Source organism: Myotis nattereri, assembly GCF_964212035.1.
Source record: "Myotis nattereri genome assembly, chromosome: 3".
In the NCBI taxonomy this organism is placed as follows: domain Eukaryota; kingdom Metazoa; phylum Chordata; class Mammalia; order Chiroptera; family Vespertilionidae; genus Myotis; species Myotis nattereri.
Window position 1 is genome coordinate 121551405 of NC_138077.1, and position 23729 is coordinate 121575133.

General features: G+C 37.6%; 1 protein-coding gene across 1 annotated transcript in view; it reads right to left on the reverse strand.

Annotated features, from left to right (window-relative positions):
- Positions 1-23729, reverse strand: part of GMDS (GDP-mannose 4,6-dehydratase) — a 686242-nt gene that overhangs the window by 346826 nt on the left and 315687 nt on the right. Inside the window, exons 5-6 of the mRNA XM_081086210.1 lie at positions 19824-20016; positions 18910-19014 (exon numbers count right to left, since the gene is read on the reverse strand). Of these exons, the coding sequence (XP_080942336.1) occupies positions 18910-19014; positions 19824-20016 (298 nt within the window). The remainder of the gene's footprint in view (positions 1-18909; positions 19015-19823; positions 20017-23729) is intronic.

A 23729-nucleotide genomic window follows, 5' to 3' on the forward strand; every position in this document is an offset into this window, starting at 1 on the left:
TTGAGTCCGCAGGTCAATGCTCTATCCACTGAACCAAACCGGTTAGGGCCCAACTTTCTTTTTTATAGAAATTACTAAGAAATATTAAAAAGAACTTATCCCACATCATTCTATATTATGCTTGGGCTCTATTTCAGAATTTATATAGAAAGATTTAGCAGAATGACAACATCTGTACTTCTATTTGCCAGTGCTCACACTTAAACCTCTTAAATTATGTTTCTTCTTTAGCTCCCACTTGACTAGAAGTGTATCAACATTTGAGAAGTAAAGCAGGGCCACTTCATATAAATTTCTTTGTCATAGTGACTTAACGAAAACAACAATATTGGCTTATTGCCGTCCCAGTGTAAAGATCAAAGGAAGAACATCTTTAAAAGGCCTTTGATTCATATTCTTCACCTGATAGAAAATGGGAACCCGGCATATGTCTATAAAATGAGGCAACTGTATCTACTTCCCTAAAAATCTTACTTGGCTCTCATAATAGAGTTTTTCTTATTTTTTCCTATTACAGAAAAGTAAATATACACAATATCCTAAAGAGAGAGAGAGAGAGAGAGAGAGAGAGAGAGAGAGAGAGAGAGAGAGAGAGAACAAATAATATTTCTTTCACCTAAGGAAAGCAAGTTGCCTCTTCTGTAATAACTGTTGCTAATACTTGACTTTGACTTCAGTTTATGTAACATTTTTCAAGAAGGGTCAGAATCCAAGGGCAAGAACAAATAGAAATAAAAGATGACTTCTAAGTATTGGTTGCCAGTCAGTAAATACCACCTTAATTGTTGATGTGGAATATATGCATAATGTTAAGGAATGGAAAAACACAAGGAAGGTAAAATATGACTTTCTTATTTATTACAGCTTCTCTCCTCTACCACTATCTATACCTTCTTGGGACCCCTTATTGGAGTAGCCCAGGGAACCTGATAAGCACACAGCATGGTAAGAGCCATCTCTGAAGCACACTAGAGCAGGGACAGAGAATGTGTCGGGTATTACAATAGGAAGCAAAGCACAAGCTCATTTTCAGGAAATTTAGGGAATACTTTTTTTTAAAAAATATGTTTTTATTGATTTTAGAGAGAGAGGAAGAGAGAAGGATAGAGAGACAGAAATATTGATGAGAGATAAACACATCAATTGGCTGCCTCCTGCATGCCCCCTACTAGGGATGGAGCCTGCAACCTGCACATGTGCCCTGACTGGGAATCAAACTGGTAACTTCTTGGTTCATAGGTAGACACTCAACCACTGAGCCAAACTGGCTGGATTAGGGAATTATTTTTTAAAAACCATTTGGTCACTATGATGATATGTGTCAACTTGATCAGTCCATGGGGTGCACAGATATTTGGCTAATGGTTATTTCTGGGTGTGTCTGTGAGGATTGTTTTCAGTGAGTTACAATTTGAATGGATCTGTAGACTGAGCAAAGCACAGTTGCCCTCTTTAAAGTGGGTGGGCCTGATTTAATCCCTTGGAGGTCTGAATAGAACAAAAGGTGGATGAAAGAATTCCTTCTCTCTCTCTGCCTGAGTGTTGAGCTGGGACTGGTCTTCTCCTTCCCTGGGGCTGAGACTTATACCATGAGCTCACCTGGTTCCCTTTAGACTTTAGACTCAGACTAGAACTACACCTGGATATCCAGCTTTCTGACATCAGAGCATGGGACTTCTCAGCCTCCATAGCCATGAGCCAGCCCTTATAAAGAATCTCATTTATGTATAAATATCTCCTAAATGATTCTGTTTCTCTGAAAATCCTAATAATTAGTGCTAGGTAAGATGTTTTAAGACATACTGATATTAGACCAAATATGCAAGGAGATAAACTATTACACAATTTTGTTGCTGTTGTTTAGAAAGTTTCATCTTGAATTTTAGAGTCTGCATATATTGCTCTTAAGGCCCTTATGTGATTTGCATGAAAGCAATGTCTGTGAGCTGCAAAACCCAATATTCTTCAAATCAGTTTATAAGAGCAAATATTGTTGCTATCAACCAAAAGACAGATTTAACAATCATATAAATATATAAACAATATAAAGGGTTCTAAAAAACAAGGGTAGCTATCACTCAGCAGTAGAACTGATATAGCATTCCCAGGACAGTCTCTATAAACTCGAAACCATGAAACAAGGTCTCTGAAAGTTAAGAGTGAATTACAATATAGTCAAATGATACCCCAGTTTCTATGTCAACTACATGACAAACTCAGGTGAAGGAATTTGCTTCCATATTTTGCTTCATCATTCATTTTTTCACTAATTAAATTTAGTGAGACTAAAACGAAAAACCAGGAAAGTAAAGAAGAAACAGTAAAATGTCAAGCAGGAATAAAGGTCCTCAGGAAAAAACTGAGAGTCGAAAAAGGGGGCTGATGTGACTAGAACAGCTCATTCTGAGAAATACAGTGTGATTGGTGAGAAAGGAGCTGGCATAATATAGAGGATAAACCTAGGGCTTTTGGGTTCCCATCCTGTGCCCTTCATTTACTATGGAAAGTAATTTAATCGCTCTCAATGTCTGTCTCCTCACCTATAGAATGGATGTAACCATAGTTTTGTAATAGTTTTATTGGGGGGATTAAAAGAAATGGGTGAAGAACAGAGTACTCTTGCACAAGGCAAGAGCTAAGCAAGCGTTAGCTGTTCTGTCACTTATTGTTATTATCACTAACATGTTAATAGGTTTTCAAAAATGAAGCTATTCTCTATGGAGCTCTTCATACTTCTCAAGAATAATTTGTGCCTCAAGATTCCAGTCTTAGAAGCTTAAGATTTGGCTCAGGAAAAAGGGAATGTGCTAAAACATGATGCTAGAGTCAGAGGCCTTGGGGGTAGTGGCCACAGGGCGTGCTCACTCATCAGCTGGAGGAAAGGGCCTTGTAGCAGGGCAGCACCTTGGATGCCAAGTAGGTAAGTCTTCAGAGGAGCCACCCTCAGCAGTCCTGCCTTCAGATCCTGAAGCACATCTCACGGAGAGCATTCAACTTTTAGAATCCCACCCCCAAATCCATTTTGGAAAAGGGATTTCAATTTCTATAACCATCCATCTTAATTCACAGAGCAGTATTCAGCTGTGTCTACAAGTCCTCCTGTTTATCCATCAGAGAGGTATACATGTCAGTTTTTTTTCGTATATGGTATATTAGCTCATTGTAATGCTGACTATAGAAGCGTAACTTATATTCATTTTTTTATATCTTCCATTGCTCTGCCTTATATTTGCCTCCTATACGAAATCATTCCCTTTGAAGGTTTAGGAAACATTCCCAAAGGTATAGCACTTCAGATTTAATGCCTCTCACAAACTTAAGAGCATAAAGTTCGACGGCTATCTCCAAGAACATATAACAGTAATAAGGTTCTCAACAATATTCATTTTGTCTTTCTTCAATAAAATTCATCAATGCTCTGAGAAACTCCTTCCTCTTCCTTAATAAAAGGTTTTGCTCCTTTGTGCAAATTCATTGTTAAGATTTTAAGAGGCACCTGGGCCAGGGCTGAGCTGTTTCCTGTGTACTTCAACACAGCCTTCTTTAATATCTTGTGGGCACTGGGGCTTCCCCTATTTCATTGATAAAACTCTCCTGCATACCCACCTTTCTCACGGCCAGGAAGTGTTTTTTTGTGATCAGATTGTAGTTTCACTTCCTTAATTGTATCCCATTACAGGCTACTTATGCTCATGCACATCCTGCGTCAGTGCCTTTTTAAGAAATCTAAAATTTACTCAACATTTAAGAAGTTTTACTGTAATGATCTGCGATTCTGGCAGTAATGAGCCAGCTTTAACATAAATTTTTGCTCACTCTGGGGATTTGTACTCTACCCATCATTAGGTTCTGTCCAGACCAAGAAAGTCTGTATAATAGTACCTGGAAGTGTTCATTAAACCAGAATAGTATGAAGATGGCAAAGAAACTGTTGAGAGTGATTGAGCCCCAATTCTAACAAGATCCAAGTACAACTCATCAAATGTATTTAGGTAACTCGATGCCCCAGGATCCAGCAGCCTGAAACTATAAAGGAGACCAGAAGCAGCATTGGGGTCCAACTTTGGACTCCTACCTGCTGATTTCTAAGAAAATTTGGGGTTCATGGGAAATGTTAAATATTCTTAAGAACAGTGGTCTCAAATTCTCACCCTCCTAGCATTAAACTACTTCAGGGAGGAACACAGTCAACAGCATTCTCCATGGAACTCTAATGCCCACAACAGCTGCTCAGAGCTGCACAGGTCCAGGGGGTCTAAGGGGCAATGCACTTTCCTCAATGAATTGTGTTTCACAAACAAAAGTGGGGGAGATGCCCCTTCCTAACTTAGGGTCTTATTTGTAATGTGATCCTCAAAGGAGTATCTCTGGCATTCCTGGGTCCCTACTCTCACAAATTTCTTTTTTTTAAAAAGTCTATACACCTATACTATTTTCACTTTGCACCATCTTCTCCTTTCTCATACCTGGTTATGTGACTCAACATCAAAAGGTGGCCAATCGTGCTCTTTAGGCTATACTTAGTCTGTACTTGCTGTTAAGTGTGTTTGGGATTCTGGTAAAAATGTCCAATGCCCTCTTACCACCTACCCTCCCCCCGCAAAAAACAACAACAAACAAACACAAAAAAACCCACAATAATCTTAGCCTATTCTCTTTATTGTGACCCTTACAGGTTGTTCTGCCCCATGGTTTTGCTCCCAGAATTGCACCGTTACATTTTAGTCTAGGCTTACGCACTGGCCAAACCCATTCCTCAAGTACTAAGCCATTGTTAGCTGGTTTTATGCATGGCTTTTGTTCCTTCCTGGGCTTCCAGAAAGCTGTCGCCTGTGGGTCTGGAGTGCTGTGGCTCATTTGTGAGCTTCTTTTTCTTTCTTCATAACCAGTATTTTCTTACAAAATAAGGTGTGTTTTTTTTCTACAAAGGGTGAGCATAACAGATTAGTATGAGTTTTAAATCTTCCATCTAGAACAGGGATAGGAAACATTCAGCCCTCAGGCCATATGAGAAACCATTTGGTCCGGCCCTGCCAAGGCAACTGCAGGCAATACTAGAAGTTCAATAAATCTAGGAGCTTTTTTTCATAGCAAGATAAATTTTTATTAAGTGAATTATATTAAGCAAATCTCTCTATATAAAAGCCTAAGCGACTGTTATGACCAGATGACCAGCTGGTAGCTATGACAAGCACTGACCACCACGGGGCATACGCTCAACTCAGGAGCTGCCCCCTGGTGGTCAGTGTGCTCCTGCATCCAACCTCCCCCAGCCAGCCAACCTCCCACAGTCCCTCCCCCTGCCGGCTGGCCAGCCCAATCTGCCCCAATCGCTGGCCAGGTCAAGGGACCCCACCTGTGCACAAATTCGTACACTGGCCCCTAGTGATGTTATAAATATCCAATGACCCTTGGCAGAAAAAAGGTTCCCCATCTCTGATCTAGAACAACTTTTCTGCTCAGAGTTTAGTCTTTAAATTAACTCTGGAAATTAAATATCCCATAAACAACAGAAATGTACACCATTATTTCTGTAGATACTCTGTGTTCAGTATAGTGTGAATTTCTTTAGCACATCTTATCTACCTTAATTACCAATTTCCAAGCTCTGAAAGCTCAACTTCTTAACTTGTTCAAGAAAGGTAATATGTGTCAACTTTACCATTTATTATTTTTTTCTTTTATTAGTCCTTTTTATAATTATTACATTTTAAATTGTGAGGTGGCACAAATTAATGCTCCACCTCCAGATACATTAGTAGTAGCAGTGGCTATAATAATGACAATGTGCTAAAGACCTCCCTTACATTATTTCCATTAATGTGCAAACAACCCTAAGTGAGGACTATTACCCTTACATTATTTCCATTAATGTGCAAACAACCCTAAGTGAGGACTATTATCCTCTTTTACAGATGAGAAAACTGAGGCTCAGAGAGACTGAGAAACTTGGCGAAAGCCACTCATTTAGTAAGTATGGAACCTGGACTGAACCCAAGCTGTTGGCTACTTCCGTGTCCTTACGTGAACCAGACCAATTAAAAGGGGAAACAAGAAAAACAATAATGAGAGAACCAAGATGATGGCATAGATAAACACCTGTACTTGCTGCCTCTCACAACCACATCAAAATTACAACCAAAAGACAGAACAACTACCATCCAGAACCACGGGAAGGCTGGCTGAATGGAAGTTCTACAACTAGAAGTAAAGAAGAAAGCACAGAGAGACTGGTAGGAGATGGAGAGGGGTGCGCGCGTGCACACAGAACAGGCTGGCAACCTGGAGCACTGCTTTTTTAATCAGGAGGGCAATACAAGCTCCCGATGGCTCTGAACTCCAGTTCTGTTGAGACTCTGGGAACCCAGACACATACAAGGGGAAACTGGACTGTCCGGCATTAGGCCAGAATGCGAGGGTGGGTTTCTTTCGGATGGAGGTGCTGGAAGTGGTCATTGTTCCTGTGCCTGGACCTCTCCAGTGCAGGGCTGACTGACAGCCATTGTTGTTTGCTCCGCCCTGGTGATTCCCTAAGACTCCATTCAACCCAATTTACAACCCCACCCAAATGTGCGCAGTGGCTTTTGCACATGAATGGCCTGTCCTTTCTCAGCCTAAAACTTGTCAAACAGGCAGCAGCTGGGTCAGGGGACCCCAAAGCTACCAAAAGAAGGCTGAAGGCTTGGCAGCAGCAGCCTGCCTTGCTTCAGAGCTAGGCCTCGTCTGGGCACTTCCAAGCCCGATACAGAGAGGAGGAATCTGCAGATCTCTCTGTAGCTCCTGCTGGGTGGCCCCATGCAGTGGCTGACTTTGCACCTCCTTGGAGACCCAAGAGCCAGTGTACCCAGTGGTCAGTGTGAGACCATACCAGATTACAACTCTTCACATCCATAAGTAACACACTCAAGGGGTAGACTCAGTGAGCACTAAAGACCCACTGAAGTCAAGTCCTGCCCCATAAGGGTGTCTCCTGCACAGCAGTCCTTCCATTGTAGACACAGCTGGTCTGCACAGCCAATTGGCCTGGAGGTCAATTCCTCCCAGGGATACCAACAGCAATCAAGACTTAACTATAAGACTGTGCACACAGCCCACAAAGGGGTGCACCAAGAGTGTCCACCTCAGGTAATTGGGGAGGCTGAGCCACGGGCCCTATAGGACACCTACCACACAAGGTCACTCTATCAACACAGGGAAGCAGCCAAAATGTGGAGACAAAGAAACATGTCATGAATGAAAGAAATGGAAGAAAGCGAAATACTAGATATAGAGTTCAAAACCACAGTTATAAGGTTACTTAATAATCTTCTAGAAACCTCTGAGGAACTTAGTGAGACCTTCAAGTATCTTAGTGAGAATGCCAAAAAAATGGAAAAGGACCAGTCAGATATTAAGCATACACTGACTGAAATAAAGAATAATATACAGAGATTCAACAGTAGACTAGAGGATCCCAAGAATCAAGTCAAAGCTTTGAAGTACAAGGAAGCAAAAAACACCCAACTGGAAGAGAAAAAAGAAAAAGAATCCAAAAATATGAAGATAGTGTAAGGAGCCTCTGGAACAACTTCAAGTGTACCAACATCCGAATTATGGGGGTGCCAGAGGAAGAGAGAGAGAGAACAAGATATTGAAAACCTATTTGAAGAAATCATGACAGAAAACTTCCCCTACCTGGTGAAAGAAATAGACTTACAAGTCCAGGAAGCAGAGAGAACCCCAAAAAAGAGGAATCCAAAGAGGACCACACCAAGACACATCATAATTAAAATGCCAAGGGCAAAAGACAAAGAGAGAATCTTAAAAGCAGCAAGAGAAAAATAGTTAGTTACCTACAAGGGAGTACCCATATGACTGTCAGCTGATTTCTCAACAGAAACTATGCAGGCCAGAAGGGAGTAGCAAGAAATATTCTAAATGATGAATACCAATAACCTACAACCAAGATTACTCTACCCAGCAAAGCTATCATTTAGAATTGAAGGTCAGATAAAGAGCTTCACAGACAAGAAAAAGCTAAAGGAGTTCATCACCACCAAACCAGTATTATATGAAATGCTGAAGGATATTCTTTAAGAAGAGGAAGAAGAAGAAAAAGGTAAAGATAAAAAATTATGAACAACAAGGTGACAACAAATACATATCTATCAACAATGAATCTAAAAATCAAATGAATGAAAAAATCTGATGAACAGAATAAACTGGTGAATGAAATAGAATCAGGGGCATGGAAAGGGTGCAGACTGACAATTCTAGGGGAAAGGGGTTGTGGAGGGTGCGGGAAGAGATTGGACAAAAATCTTACACCTATTTGGGGTGGGGGGGCCAAGGGGATATATGGATACATATGTAATACTTCAATCAATAAAAACAAAAATCTTACACCTATGAATGAGGACAATAGGGGGATGAAGGCATGAGGTAGGGTGGAGGGGAGCTATGGGTGGGAAAAAAGAGGGACAGCTGTAATAATCTGAACATTAAAGATTAAATATAATAATAAAATAATAAAAATAAATTAAAAAAAATAATAAATGGGGAAACAAAATTCCATAATAAATGTAAAAAGAAAGCTTTGACTCAAACTAAAATTTGGGAGGAAAATGCCATTTTGAAAAAATTTGTAATTTATCTTATAATTTAAAAAATTTAAAATATAATTGTATTCTTTTTTCTTAGTATATCAAAAAAGTGTTTTTTTCTGATTTGTAATTATTTTGACAAGATTTTGTAATTCACATAAGATTTTTATAAGACCATTAATAAAAATATCTGAATCATTTTAAAAAATACTTGAAGATTTCATTAATTTTCCCTAGGTGTTTCAAAGACCTCTGGTGTTTATCCACATCCTTTCATATTCATTATCATCCTTGTGGACTTCCCTAATTTTAAACATGTTCCCTGGTTTAATTGCCAGAATCCTTGTTAGTAAACGGTTCTTCCTGTGAGTCCAGCAATTCTCCAATACTACTTACAGTTTTTCTTTTTGCAGCTCATGGATGTCTCAGTGACTACTCTAATTCATCTCTAAACATCATTAATATACTCTCAATTTTTGGTTTAGAGCCATTAGCACTTGGCAGGCCCACCTGGATCCACATTTCTCACCGTCCTAATCTCATGCCAATGGCCACCAGAATCCCACAAATAGGATTCCAAAAGTCTTTCATGAAGGGGAGAAGTAAGGAAATTAATGCTCTAAGACTCAGCACTGAAAATATAGGAATAGGGAAGACAAGAGGAGGGAAAAGGAAACAAACAAATGATCAAAATCTACCAGGTACTATTTTCATCTTTGTCACATATACTCTCTTGATTCCCCTCACTATGAACCCATAGGTAAGTGTACTGCCTCTGATCCCAACCATGCACCTGGCAGGTAGGCATTATTATCAATGCAAAAGAGGAAACTGAGGCCTAAGTAACATGTCCAAGCTGAATCCATTCAGGCCTGGATCTGAATGGCTTAACACACTCTTAACCACTGTGTGCCCTGCCTGCTCATACACCATTGTGGGAGCTGTATTCTGTGAGACCGGACAGTCATCAGTTTGGTTTCAAATGTTAATATCACAGAAATTACAAAACATTAAAAAAATCAATTTAACAATCCCAGAAGCCTCACCTTAGTAGGTGGTAAAAAACTTTGTTTAGTGGTAATAACCACCTCAATGAGACCAGTGACTGCTTCAACAGTCTTTCATGTTTGAGCAATTACACCTCATCTCTGGGCAAAGAATAATACAGGCCTGCAGTTCTGTGCTAAGTGTGAATGTCATCCATGAAGTACACAGTCTACACACCAGATGATGTCATTTTGTACCCAACCAGAAAGGCCACCTAGAACCCAGCGGGTCCCAGGTGAGTGGCCAATAACTTAACCATTGATACACAGACCAAATGGTGTTATGTACAACCTACAATGTTCTGCTGAACTTAGACATGAAATTACTTCATTCCCTGATTTCACAATGGCAGCTAAATTATTTTTTCAAATTAAGGCTATGATGCTTACCTAAAAAACCACAAGATACCTTTAACAGCTAGAAATACAAATAAAATCTTGGGCTGTTAGATACTCTTTTGCTTGTTTCTTCGTATTAGTATAGCAACATGATTTGACTTTGCTACTCAGACGAGCAAATACTAACTTAGTAATTTGTAAAAAGATTATTTACATACCCATACATAGAGAAAGAGATGGAGAGAGAGGGAGGCAGGGAGAGTTGTGGGAATAAGAGTACTTTCTTCCTATTGTTATTAAATAAAAACAAGTTATAGTTATTTATGTCATGAATTCTATTATCTTCTAAAGGACTAAAATATCTATGAATCAGAATAATTTTATTTATTTTTAATTTTTTTGTTAATCCTCACCCAAGGATATTTTTCCATTGATTTTTTAGGGGGAGTGGGAGAGAGAGGGAAAGACAGAGAGAAACATTGATGTGTTTTCGACCAGGGCCGGGGCTGGGGAGAAGCCTGCAACCAAGGTATGTGTACTTGACCAGAATCTAACCTGGGACCCTTTGGTCCACAGGCCGATGCTCTATCTACTGAGCCAAACCGGCTAGGGCTGAATAATTTTAAAGAAAAATTATCCAATAAAGTGACCTTAAACATTAATAATACTGTAATGCTATGCATATGAAAGGTGATCTTGAATCCATTTTAATGGTTGTCTTATGGGCGCTACAACTTATTTCCGAAGGAAAGCTTTGTTCTTGTTATAATTTATAATCAAAGCTGATCACGCTCATTTATTCTGGGGGTGAAGGGAGAGTCATGGGCCCACCTGGACATTCTGTAGACCAGTGAGTACTGAAGTGAGTTGTCCAAATGATGAGGAGAGCCCCGAGATGACGACTCTGTTACCTATGCTCCCCAACATGGGCAATACCTGCCGTTGACCAGAATACTTAAGGCCTGAAGAGTCTCACATGGAGGTATTTAAATTAGGATGTTTTCCTCCCTATTTCAGTGAATGTTTGCTAAAGCTCTAGGAAGGATTCATTGCAAAGTAAAGGAATATGTAAAGAAAGAGAAGATCCTGGTCTCACTGATGACATTTGTCTAATTGGTGGTAACATCAGAGCAATATTTCTCATCCTCAGCACTACTGACATTTGGGGCTGGGTAATTCTTTGCTGTTGGGGCTGTTCTGTACACGATAGGATATTTAGCAGCAACCCAGGCTGCTACCATCCCTCATCTCCAGTTGTGATAACTAAAAATATCTCCTGATATTCTCACATGTCCTCAGGGGAGCAAAAAATCACTCTCCCATCCTCATTTCTCAACCCCCCATTGAGAGCCACTATCCTTCAATATTAATCTTATGTTTAAAGCAATGAATAAAGAACAATCTGTATTAAAAATGAAGAAAATTATTCAGAATTTTACTGACTTAAGTAATTAATTTTTACATAAATAATGTTTTTTAAAATTGTGAAGATTAATTTATGATAATAAATATAGTTAGCCCTGGCCAGTGTGGCTAAGTTGATTGAGTGTCGTCCCTGCACCAAAAGGTCATGGGTTAAATTCTCAGTCAGGGTATATGCAAGACAACCCATTGATGTTTGTCTCTCATAGCAATGTTTCTCTCTCTCCCTCTTCCCTCCTCTCTCTTTAAAATCAATAAAAATATTTCTTTTTTAAAAAAGGGAAATTAGGTGGCCATAGATGTTTACAAAATAAATAAACATCCTTAGACAGTGTTTCTCAATGGTTAGAGCATTGGCCTGTGCACCATAGGGCTGTGGACTCCACTGCCAGTCAAGGACACATACCTGGGTTTCAGGCTCAATCCCTGGCCCAGGTCAGGGTTTGTGTGGATGCAATCAATTGATGTGTGTCTCTGCCTCCACTTGCACTTCACTCTCTCTCCACTCACTCTAAAAATCAATGGAAAAAATATTCTCACTATTTGGGTGTGGATCAAAAATAATAAATAAATAAATCTATAATAATAAAAGGGTAATATGCTAATTATACCAGACATCTTCCGGATGTCATTCCGGATGTCCTTCCTGACCAAGCCGAGGCCAGAGGGAAGCCAGCCCGGGTCCCGAGTGCCTGCAGGCAGCCGGAGGAGGAAGCCCGGGTCCCAGGTGCTGGAGGGAAGCCGGTGCCAGCAGCCAGGGGAAGGAAGGCCTACTTTTGCACAAATTTTCATGCATCGGGCCTCTAGTAAGTAAGTAAGTAAGTAAGTAAGTACATAAATAAATAAATAAATAAATAAATAAATAAATAAGTAAGTAAATAAATAAATAAATAAATAAATATAGTTAAACATTTTAAGAAGTAAAACAATTGGCCGCTAGAAAAAAACCTTCAAGTCTAAAACTCAAAACCACAAGTTCATGAACTTTAAGATGTCAGATTCTCTCAGCTAGGTGAATACTGTGTTTAGACTGATATGTATGATTTCGTATGAAGCCCATATTTAGAGGAATGTGCTGTGTCATCTAAAAATAGTTCAATATATAAACAACAGCAGTACCCAACCATTTGTGGTAGCCAAACTGTTAATTATGGGTACATGTAAAGTACTTTATAACTTCTTATTGTCACATGATTTTCAATGTATTTTTTATTAGTTCTACTTTTCATTTTCAACTTCTTGGTCATAAATAAGAGCAGCTGTTTCATTCCTTATTTACATTTTAATATTATAAAACTGTTTATTATAATTATTTCTGTTAAACATCTAAAAACATTGCATTTAATCAAACTAAGTAATGTCTTTTAGAAAAGATAAGAGCAATTCAGATATATTTCCAACTTTTCCACTTGCTTCATTACATGTTATGAATAACCTGCGCTGCCTCATGGGGGTTTAGTTGTTCCAGTTGCTATTTCTACAAATATGAATATTAAAGTCATTCTTTCCTTCCCCAGAACTGCACCATTACATTTTAGTCTCAGTGTGGACAACTGTTAGTTTTGTGACCTTGGACAACCCAAGTGCATCATTTCTTCATTGATAAAATAAGTGGGATAGAATGATCTCTAAATTCCTTTCTATCTTATAAATTCTGAGGTTACTTAGGGAAAAAAAACATACAGGTAGATGCTGTCTATTCCCTCAAAGCTCTTTCAAATAAAGAATATAAACTACACATTTTTTAAAATATGTCTTTTTAAAAATTAGATACATCCCTACACATAAAGAAGTGTATAAGTGAAACAAGTTAGTCAAAATGCCTCCAAAAGTACCTTTAGAACCCTAGCTGGTTTGAGTGGAATAGAGTGTTGGCCTGTGGATCAAAGGATCCCAGGTTCAACTCTGGTCAAGAGCATGTACTGCTATTATTCCCTCAGCTAGAAAATGATAAAAAGTTTCTCTTGACTAAGAAAGAAATACAAAATAAAATAAACACATACATGCATCAGCCTCTTAGTGGTATTTATTAGGCTTTCTTGGGTTTCAAAAAAAACAGGGAGTACAGCGACTTAAGAGCTCCTGAAGGAAGAAGGCAGTGATGAAGTCTCTTTATAAGGAAGGCTCCATGGTCACAGAGAAGGTAGCATAGTTACATATCACATATGGAAGAAACATCAATTAGGAGTCAAAGATGGAAGAAGAATAAAAAAGAAAAAAACCTACTGCAGAGAGAATACTTTATCCATGTGTAAATGTTCCATTTTTAAACACTGAAGAAGAAGGAGAAGGAGAAGGAGAAGAGGAAGAGGAAGGAGGAGGAGGTGGAGGGGCAAGAGGTACAGGAGGATGGGGAGTAGGAGGATGGGGATCAGGAGGAAGACAATGATTACAGGGAGAGAGAGCAGGAGGGAAACAGGGGGAGTAGACTAGAAGAAAAAATACTGCTAGCATAAGTGTGATTTCTTACTCAGACTAAAGATATCCAAAGGATGAAGCCAATCATGGCATGTGACTCACTGCTAGTACACTAAGGACAATGAGTAGGCTTACTTAGCCCAACTTTACTTCTTCAGTTGATTCTAGAAGTAGTAGTTACTATATTGTCCAGACTTACCTAATGACTTACACATTAAGGTAAATCAACAAAAGAAAAATATCCTCACAAAAAGACTGGAACTCTTAAATTGGCCTTCTCCAAAACCAGCGGCATCCATGTGAGAGTCAAAGTAAACCGGCCCCACTACTGTGAACCAGCAGACACTGGTACCCCACCTGCAACACCAGGTAGCAGAGAACTTTCACCAAGTAGACCCCTGGTATGGGCGTTCTCCTCAAGACACAGACACTGAGAAATCTCTCAGAAACCTACACCACTCTCTATCTGTAGGAACCTAAGAATCATTCTGAACTCATTTTGAAAATGACAAAGTCACATTCTAAATAAAAAAAGTTTACTGTTATGTGCTATTGTCATCAAAGTGAGGAAATCAAGTCAAGTTTATTTTTTTATTTTTCTATCAGCTGAAACTTGAAGATGGGGGTCTCTCTTTTTTGTTCACTCTTCATGATCATACAAAATGTTTTTTAATTGCAATATTATTTTATTTACAATATATTGATATTACTTACAGTTTTTTAAAGGTTAGCAAACTTGTATTTGTGACAAGTCAAGGTAGTCTATTGATATAAGAATCTATACATAAAAAATGCTATACATATATGCTAATTTTACCTATCATTTGTTATTAATTCATAGTCAATATTACTGAAGTGCCTTCATTTTATAAAAACAAACCTAAAGCATAAGCATCCTCCTGCCTTGTTTGAAAGAATGGTCAGATGGATGGATGACTGAGGGGAACAGAGACCAAGTCCCTAGATCAATGGATTTTTTTTCCCCAGGTCAATGATTTCCGAACGTCAATTTTGTGCCAACCGCAGGTGATCCAGACTATCTTTAGCAGTATTATAAACTTTTTTTTTTAACAAAACAAGTACCTTAAAAAGAAAACCACAAAGGACTGAAATGGGGAGAAGTCAAACCGAGGAGCGAGAGCGGCTTGTGCTGAACTCTGCTACAGGCTGTTGGTCAGTTCCTAGTTTATCTGTTTCCACATCTCATACTTCAATAAGCACAACAGACTGACCAAAAGCTCAGGAATTCTGTTTATGGATGGGTTAACTATTGACTCTCTTTTACTTTAACATTTATTGAAAATCTTTCTTTAAGACTATCTTGCTAGCTTGTGAGAAACCCATGTTAAGCCCAATTGAAAGTTTTTTGTTGTTGTTTTTTTTTTTGAGGATCTAACTATTCTAAAGCTGGGGCCAGAAAATGTTTTCTTAAAGGGCCAGACAGTGGATGTTAGGCTTTGCAGGTCCAGGATTCCACTGTGAGAGCAGCTGCAGATACTTTGGAAACAACTGGGTATGGCGGTGCTCTAATAAAACTTTATTTACAAAAATAGGCTGTTGGGCAGGATTTGGCGCATGAGCCATAGCTTCCCAACTTCTGGTTTAAAATATCTTTATATTAAAAAATACTTCTGCCATTCTTTTTTAAAATCAGAAATTCTCATGGAATATTATTCATGCAGTCAAAGGGGGCATTGCTAATTATTTTTCCTTAGAGAAAAAGTATATGTCCCAAAAGAGCTGCATCAATTTGGGTTCTTCTAATTGGGCATTTTAATTTCAAAATGAATTTTTAAAAAACAAAGTGATTACCATAAACAAAGACAACAAATAGTTGTTATCAGATATGCAAGTAGAGGATTTGGGGGGGTATTTTTATATTTACCTTTTCATTCTACAACTAAGAATATTTTTCCCTACCCTAAAAACAACTGAATTTTAGTTATTTTTTGCAGGTAGAAAGGTTAAAGGGAGAAAAAACATGGAAACCCAAACTATGTGTATAGACATGTTGTGGCTAACAAGGCAAGGGCCATCTGAACAGATTTCTTGAGCATCCCCCATATCACATGCTATAAGCAAGAATCACCACATCCTTCCTCTTCCCATTTCCTCTAAGAACATCCAAAACCACAAAATTAAATTTAAAATTATTCTAGCTGCTTGTTCATTGTTTTCCTTTTGAGGAAGAGATGACAGACTGGGCCTTTATGCTATCAATGCCCATCCTGGGAATTTTTTACCTACACAATTATAAAATAAAAATGTACTGACACTAAAGATGCCTTACAAACCTGTCACTTTCACCTTTTTTCATGTCAGTGTTTAATTATGTGGCTATATAATCACATAAAATGTCATTGAAAAAGTTATAAGCATTACTAGTTGTTGGGCATGACACAACTTATAACATGGACTTCTCATTTATTCTCAAAGTGATTTATTCTAAAAGGCAAAGTGATAGTGAAATTTAACAAAAATTCTTAGATTGTATAGATAATTTTAAACGGTAAAGAATGCACATGGTTTGTAAAGATTTCTCATGATTTAGTAAATCAGAAATTAGTATAGTAATAAACAATTTTTATTTAAAACCCAATATTTGAAACAGCAGACCTACCATATTGCTAACAGTCTCAAAGAAAACTATGAAAAGACAAAAAGACAATACTAACAAATATGTCTTTTTGAAAGAAACTGATAATGATTCTAAGTATAAGATATTGGAAGCCAGAGGAGGGGTACATATGGCCAAAGATGATGGAAATTAATTTAGTCCCATTTCCCCAGAACTAGAGAATAATATGCTTCATGATCAATGACCTAGCCTTAAAAACTATGCCCTTTGTAGTTAAAAAGGAAATTAACCTTCTGTAGCAAAGCAATACCAAGAACACTTAGGATTATGGGATATCTTTTTAGAGAATGCCTATACCTAGTAGCAGAGAGGGAGAGAGCAGGGGGAAATCCTAGCACCCAGAAACTTCTCTGATTAGTAATCCTTATGAACTAAGAATAGCTGTGCCTCTAACCATGTTTGCTGAGAGGTTACTGAGAACATATTAATATAACTGTATGAACTACTTAGAGTCTGGATGAATTTAGTTTAACTATATACTACCAATCTTCGTTGGGCATACTGAGGAACAATATGCAGGGTGGGGCGAAGTGAATTTACAGTTGTCTATATGAAAAATAAACAACAATAAATAAATAATAATACAAGAATGAACTGTATTTCATGTACTCATAGCTATGGGCCTACTTTCTCCCTACCCTGTACCCTCACTTCAGTATGTTCTGCTTTCCCACTGGGTCACTGGGCCACTAAAGTTTTATTCCATATGTCTTTGCCCAATTGACCTGCCATAATTAGAGTTCATCAGTGATCCAAAGCAGAGATAACTCTTCCCATTTATGTGAGATTGTTACTTCTACAATTCTGTTCATTCTACTTATATTTGTAGAGCCCCTTATTTTATTTCACAGAGTATGTGTTCATGAAATGCACAGAATGACTAAGTTTCCTGACATGAAATTGGAAGAACTTTGTGGTCAAATCTTTTACGACAGGAATTCTTCTTTTATTTTTTTCAATGTTGTGGTAACCAGTCATTCTGGAAACTTTTAGTCCCCTCACCCCTCAGAAGGCAGCTGTTCTACTGTTTGAAACTCAGAGGTGAGCAGACATCTGTCTCCCACCCTGTCGTTGTCTCTTTCCTGGAGCAGCTGCCAGAACTACCTGCTTTGGGAACACTCATGTAGTCTTTTCTTTTCTAAGCTAAACTCTTCCGGGTCTGGCTAGCATTCTTCATAAGACAAGTCACCTTTCTGATTGACTTCCTCTGAATATATTCCAATTTTTCAAAACAGTCTATGAAATGTGGCATTCATAATTAAGCCAGGAGTCTAGATCTAGACTGACCAGAGAAGGAGACTATAGCCCTCTCCTGTTATCCTGGGAAAATATAAATCTTGTGCATTAATATAAATTTACTAGTAGTTTCTTGCTGTGATGGTTGATAATGAGTCAACCAAAATGCTCCCATACTTCTCATCTGAACTGTGGTAATAGATGAGAAGCAGAGTTTGAGGTAATACAACTGTGAGGGAGGTTGTGGATCCAGTGTGGTCGTGGACCCAGTCCAGATAACACAGCTAATGACAGTGCCCATTGGAGCATCCAGGTTTTCCTATTCTCCAGAGCTCTTTCCTCTCTCACTGAAATGGGCTGATGATATAATGTTCTTAGAACTAATCAAAGATGTCTTTACAATCATGGCACTAAATCATCAAAGTGACTTTTACACAAGATACTGTAGACATTTCAGTCAATGATGGACCGACCACATATACAGTGGTCCCATGGGACTGTAATGGAGCCAAAAATTTCCTATCACCTACTGGTGTTGTAGCACAAGACATTACTCAAGTGTCTGTGGTGGGTGAGACTAGGGTAAGCAAGCCCACTGCGCAGACAGTCATATAAAACTATACCACATACAATACGTACAGTACATAGTACTTGATAATGAAAATAAATAACTGTGCTCTTTATGTATGTATTTACCATGTACATTTTATCAATATTTTAGAATGCATTCTTTCTAAAGAAGTGATTTCAAGTATATTTTAAAATATACTCTAGAAACATAGTAATTTCTGGATGCCTGTCTAAATGGAATATTTACAAAACCTATTGAATATCCAACTGATTCAAAGTAAAAATATATGTAGATTCCACAAGTTGAGTATATAAATAACAGTGAATTCCAGACACAAGTACTCATTTACTACTTATTCCTTTTCATTCACACAAAAACTTCCTAATATTTAGGCTGAAAGTATGCTTGATGAGACCTATCAATGAACATGGTAAAATTGGAACAATGTTCAGTTTTTCTTGTCAGAAAAAAATACCACCTAAAAAATGTAATAAGTAATTAAGGCTGGATTTTCTTCATTTATCACTTCTGACACTCATAATAGTTCAAATGAGACATTTTCCACAGTTGATATATTACAAAGGCAAAATATGCATGCAATTTTTTGTTGTTTCGTTAAAATCTTAAGTTCTCTTTTCCAATGATATATTTACTGACCTCTTCTAGGACTCTCATGATTGAAGAGAATACCATTCACAGCGAAGAGATTATATGCCTCACGGAAGTTCACCACAATCCAGTAGGCATATAGTTTTGCTGCCCCTGTTGGAATATTTTTTAAAAAGCAAATAAAAGACAGTGATAATTACAAAAGACAGTATCTTATTATTAAAAAGCAGTGATTTTTACTCATCTTAAACAAGTAACAACTTTCAGGAATTACAATCTATAATGTATCAAGATAGAAAACAATGGGTCAAATGCCAAAGACAAAATAAAGGTTCCTTTGCCAGTTAATCAGGTGTACAAGGAAATATTTAAGAATTGCTTAATTCTGTAATATCCATGGTTCTTTCTTTCACAATCTGATTTCAACTACAGTGTGTGCCATCTATCAAATGGACCTTCTTAGATTTTATTCCCTTTTTCTTAGTACTAAGGAATTAGAAAGTGAAAAATAATAGGATCTTAATATTCTATCTGCTTAGAAATTTTATCGCTGACTTCTATTTTTTTGTTTTGTTTTTGCTTTTTAAGGGTTCGAACTCAAGGAGACTTTCATCAGGAGATAAAAAACACGAAACCTTATCACTTCAGCACAACAGTTCAGAAAAAGGAATCATGTTTGGTCCAATTTTCCTTTGAGTGATCTGTATGAAACGGTTGAATGAACATGAATTGGTGAGGTGAGGTGATAATTTTACCCTGGAGGCAATGGCAGCAAACACTGTAGTTAGCAATGTATAAAGGTATGCTTCTCAACAAGTCTAGTCACTTTAGTCTATCTTAATGTGAATCTCACACCCAAATGACTTCAGCCATGAGACATGAACAGAATTAAAGCAGAAACACACATGCCGACACCCATAGAGAGCATGGCGCATGCGCAGGTAGTGTGTAGTTATTCTTACCGTATGGTGACCGAGGGTAAAAGGGAGTGGTCTCCTTCTGCGGTATTTCTTGCACTTTCCCATAAAGTTCACTTGTTGAGGCTTGATAGAACTTCACAGAGTTGATAAGACCACAGGTCTTAATTGCATCCAAGAGCCGTAAAGTGCCAACTCCATCAACATCCGCAGTGTATTCAGCCAGGTCAAAAGAAATCTGGTGACAGCAGAAGGCAGGAGGTACAGTAAGAGAAACAGCAACAAAGATGCGGATGGCTAACAAAAATTTTTTACAATATCACACACACAGAAAAGCTATGCTTGTGAGAAAATATTTCCTAGTAGAATAAAAGTGTGGATATCATCTATTTCTAACACCAAGTGGATGGAAATACCTTAAGAAATAAATATCTGTGGTAAAATGAAAAACACTAGAATCACACCCTTCACGTCCTAATTCTAGGCTGCAGTCCCCAGGGCAGTGTTTCTCAAAGTGCAGAGCCCAGCTCCTTGACATCACCTGGGGTGTTCCTGGAAAATAAAGACAGGCCCAGTGTTTGGGGGGAGGGCTGAGGAATGCATATCTGTAATGAGTCCCAGTTGATTTTATCCACAGAGAAGTGTGAGAAAATGAGCTTAAGAACAGCTGATTAAAAATGATTGTTTTATTTTTTATTTAAGATACAACAATGACTTTTGGGATATATAAATAATCTTTTTCTTATGAGGCATACTGAATACTGCAAGTCGTTAACGTATATTGAACTAAATGATTTCTAACCACAGGGTGTAAAGGGATAATTCAATATTCAACAGGCTTAACATAATCTTTAAAAATAAATGACATATGCTTTTTTCTTGTGAGCACAATAAACAAATTTACCTAATATTCAAATTGTGTAAAATAATAAGGCTAAAAATCCTTGTCACTAGTTTATTTACTGCCAAACACAGCCAGGCACTATGCAGACCTGCTTCCTGCTGCCTGGTGAACAACCTATAGTGCTCACCTGGAAGAAGCCTTCTCTAGGTCAGAGGTTACTGGCCTTCATTACTGCCCAGTCCTGGCGTCCCCCAAGCAGTATTCTATGCATAGAGTACTTAGGGAATGTAAGCAATGATTAATCAGGGCCCTAACTCAGACCACTAGACTCATGTTATGTAGGCCTGTAATAAAGCTCACAGGGTAGCCATGAGATAAATCAGAAACGTTTCACCCATAAACTTTCAAAGCCAAGGAAGCACAATATGGGTCTATTTTATTCTTTTATAAAAATAATTTATTGTGATAAAATTTACATACCATAAAACTTACCCTTTTGTAGTTTACAACTCAGTGATTTTTAGTATATTTGCAGCTTTATGCAATCATTACCATCTAATCCAGAACATTTCGTCATCCCCAAAAGAAACTCTGTACCTATCAGCAATCACTTTTCATCTTCCCATTCCCACCCTGACAACCACTAAAAATTTTCTGTCAATATGCATTTACCTAATCTGGACATTAAATATAGACAGAATCATACACTATTTGTCCTTTTGTGACTGGTTTCTTTCACATACCATATTTTCATTCTCTTGAATGTGCACTTAGGGTCATTTGGTAACACTATGTTTGACATTTTGAGGAACTGCCAGATTATTTTTCAATGTGGCTGCACCATTTCACATTCTCACTAGCAGTTAATAAGGGCTCTAATTGCTCCACACCTTATCCAGTAGTCTTTCTCTTTGGTTATAGACATCATATATTGTGTGGTATCTTGTTGTTGTTGTTTTTCTAATCATGATATAATTGATCTATAACATTATATTAGTTTCAGATATACAATATAAAGATTTGATAAGTGTACCATATATATTATGAAATGCTCACCATGATAAGTCTAGTTAACAATCATCACCACACATAGTTATAAATATTTTTCTAGTGATGAGAACTTTTAAGATATACTCTTAGTAACTTTCAAATATACAATAGAGTATTATTACTGATAGTCACCATGCTATACATTACATTTTTATGAATTATTTATTTTATAACTGAAAGTTTGTATCTTTTGATCACTTTTGCCCATTTTGCACACTGCCCTCCATTCCTACCCTGCTTCTAGCAGCCAATGAAGTGTTCTCTGTATCTATGAGTCAATTTTTCCTTTTTTTAATTCCACAAATAGGTGAGTTCTTAAAGTATTTGTCTTTCTCTGTCTGACTTATTTCACTTAGCATAATGTCCTCAAGATCCATCCATGCTATTGCAAATGGCAGGATTTTTTCTTTTTCCATCGATGGACCCTTAGGTTGTTTCCATATCTTGGCTACTATCAATAATGTTGCAAGAACACAGGGGTACAGATATCTGAGTATTTTCATTTCCTTTGGATAAATCCCCAGATGTGGAATTGCTGAATGATATGGTAGTTCTATTTTAATTTTTTAGAAACCTCCATGATGTTTTCCATAGTGCCTCACCAGTTCACTTTCTCACCAATAGTGCAAGCAATTTATCAGGACTATCCCACCAATTCTCCCTCCTACTTTCTCTTTACCTACTGTACTCTTAACCTCAAAATACAGATTAAAAAAGAATGCACATTTTAAAAAATCTGAAACCTAAAAGCCAAACATTAAATAAACAATAAAAGATACAAAAATACCCGCCCCCACCCCCAATTAATACTAGGGTGTAAGCTTCATAAGGGCTGGAGCCATGACTATTTCTGCTCACCATTAAATTCCCTAGAATGACATAACAGTCAAATGTACCTGGAATTTAAAAATGAAAATTCATTTGAAGAAAAGTTCTATTTATATCTATTTATTATGAATTAAATAAAACATATATTTAACTCTCCTACAACTGTTAATAGAACTATTATCTTCTAAAGCATAAATAAATTGAAAAATTATTTGAATAAAAATTTGAGTAAAGAATAATTCAAACACAGCAGAAAAAACATTTCATAAGAAATTGATGAATAAAGCCTAACTTCTTTCAGGCTTTTCAGTTTAAACAAAAAAGAAAAATACATGGATGAATTTAAAAAAAGACAAAATTATGTCAAAAGAAATGAAATGGCAAGATGTAGCACAGCAGTTAGGAACTGCAATGCAAGATCTGACCAAATAATACATCAGACTTCCAGGAAAACCTATGAACATAACCACCATTGAAGTCTGTACTCCCATTAGAGGCTGAAGAAAATGGACCCGGAAGCTTTCACGCAAGTATCGAAGAAGAAATTGATGATACATCAAAACAAGAAATGCTGATAATTATAGATGATTAGAACACAAAAGTAAAAATAATGTTGAAATGAGGCAAGAGATAGGCTTGCAGATTTCTACGAAACCAACAACTAGTCAGTCACATAACATGTACTTCACAGCACTGAACAGACGACTCACATGGACATCACCAGGAGGCCAAGAGAGACATCAAACAAACTATGTACTTGGAAGCAGGAGATGGAGAAACTGTACTCTCTTCCAAAATAGACCAGGAGCTAATGGTGGTGCTGACCACCAACTGTTCACATCAGAAAAAGGCATGAACTGTTCACATCATACCTCTGTGGTATGAGAGGAAAGCTGAGGAAGAGCACTCAAGGAATCAGTGCTCAAATGTCATGGCAATGCACTACGGATGAATTTGAAAATCTAGGTGAAAAACTGACTTGTATATAAGTTTAATTGACTGAGAACCAGAAGAACAGTGAACTGAAACTAGAAATATTAGAGCAGAATGTAAAAGATAATGCCAGAAGTAAAAACAAAAGAAAAATAAAGATGGATGACTATCATCAATAAATCAATAAACAAGTGCTGGTGAGGATGTTGAGAATAGGGAGCCCTCATTTATTGTGGGTGGGAATACAGACTGGTGCAGCCACTGTGGAAAGCAGTATAGTGTCTCCTCAGAAAATT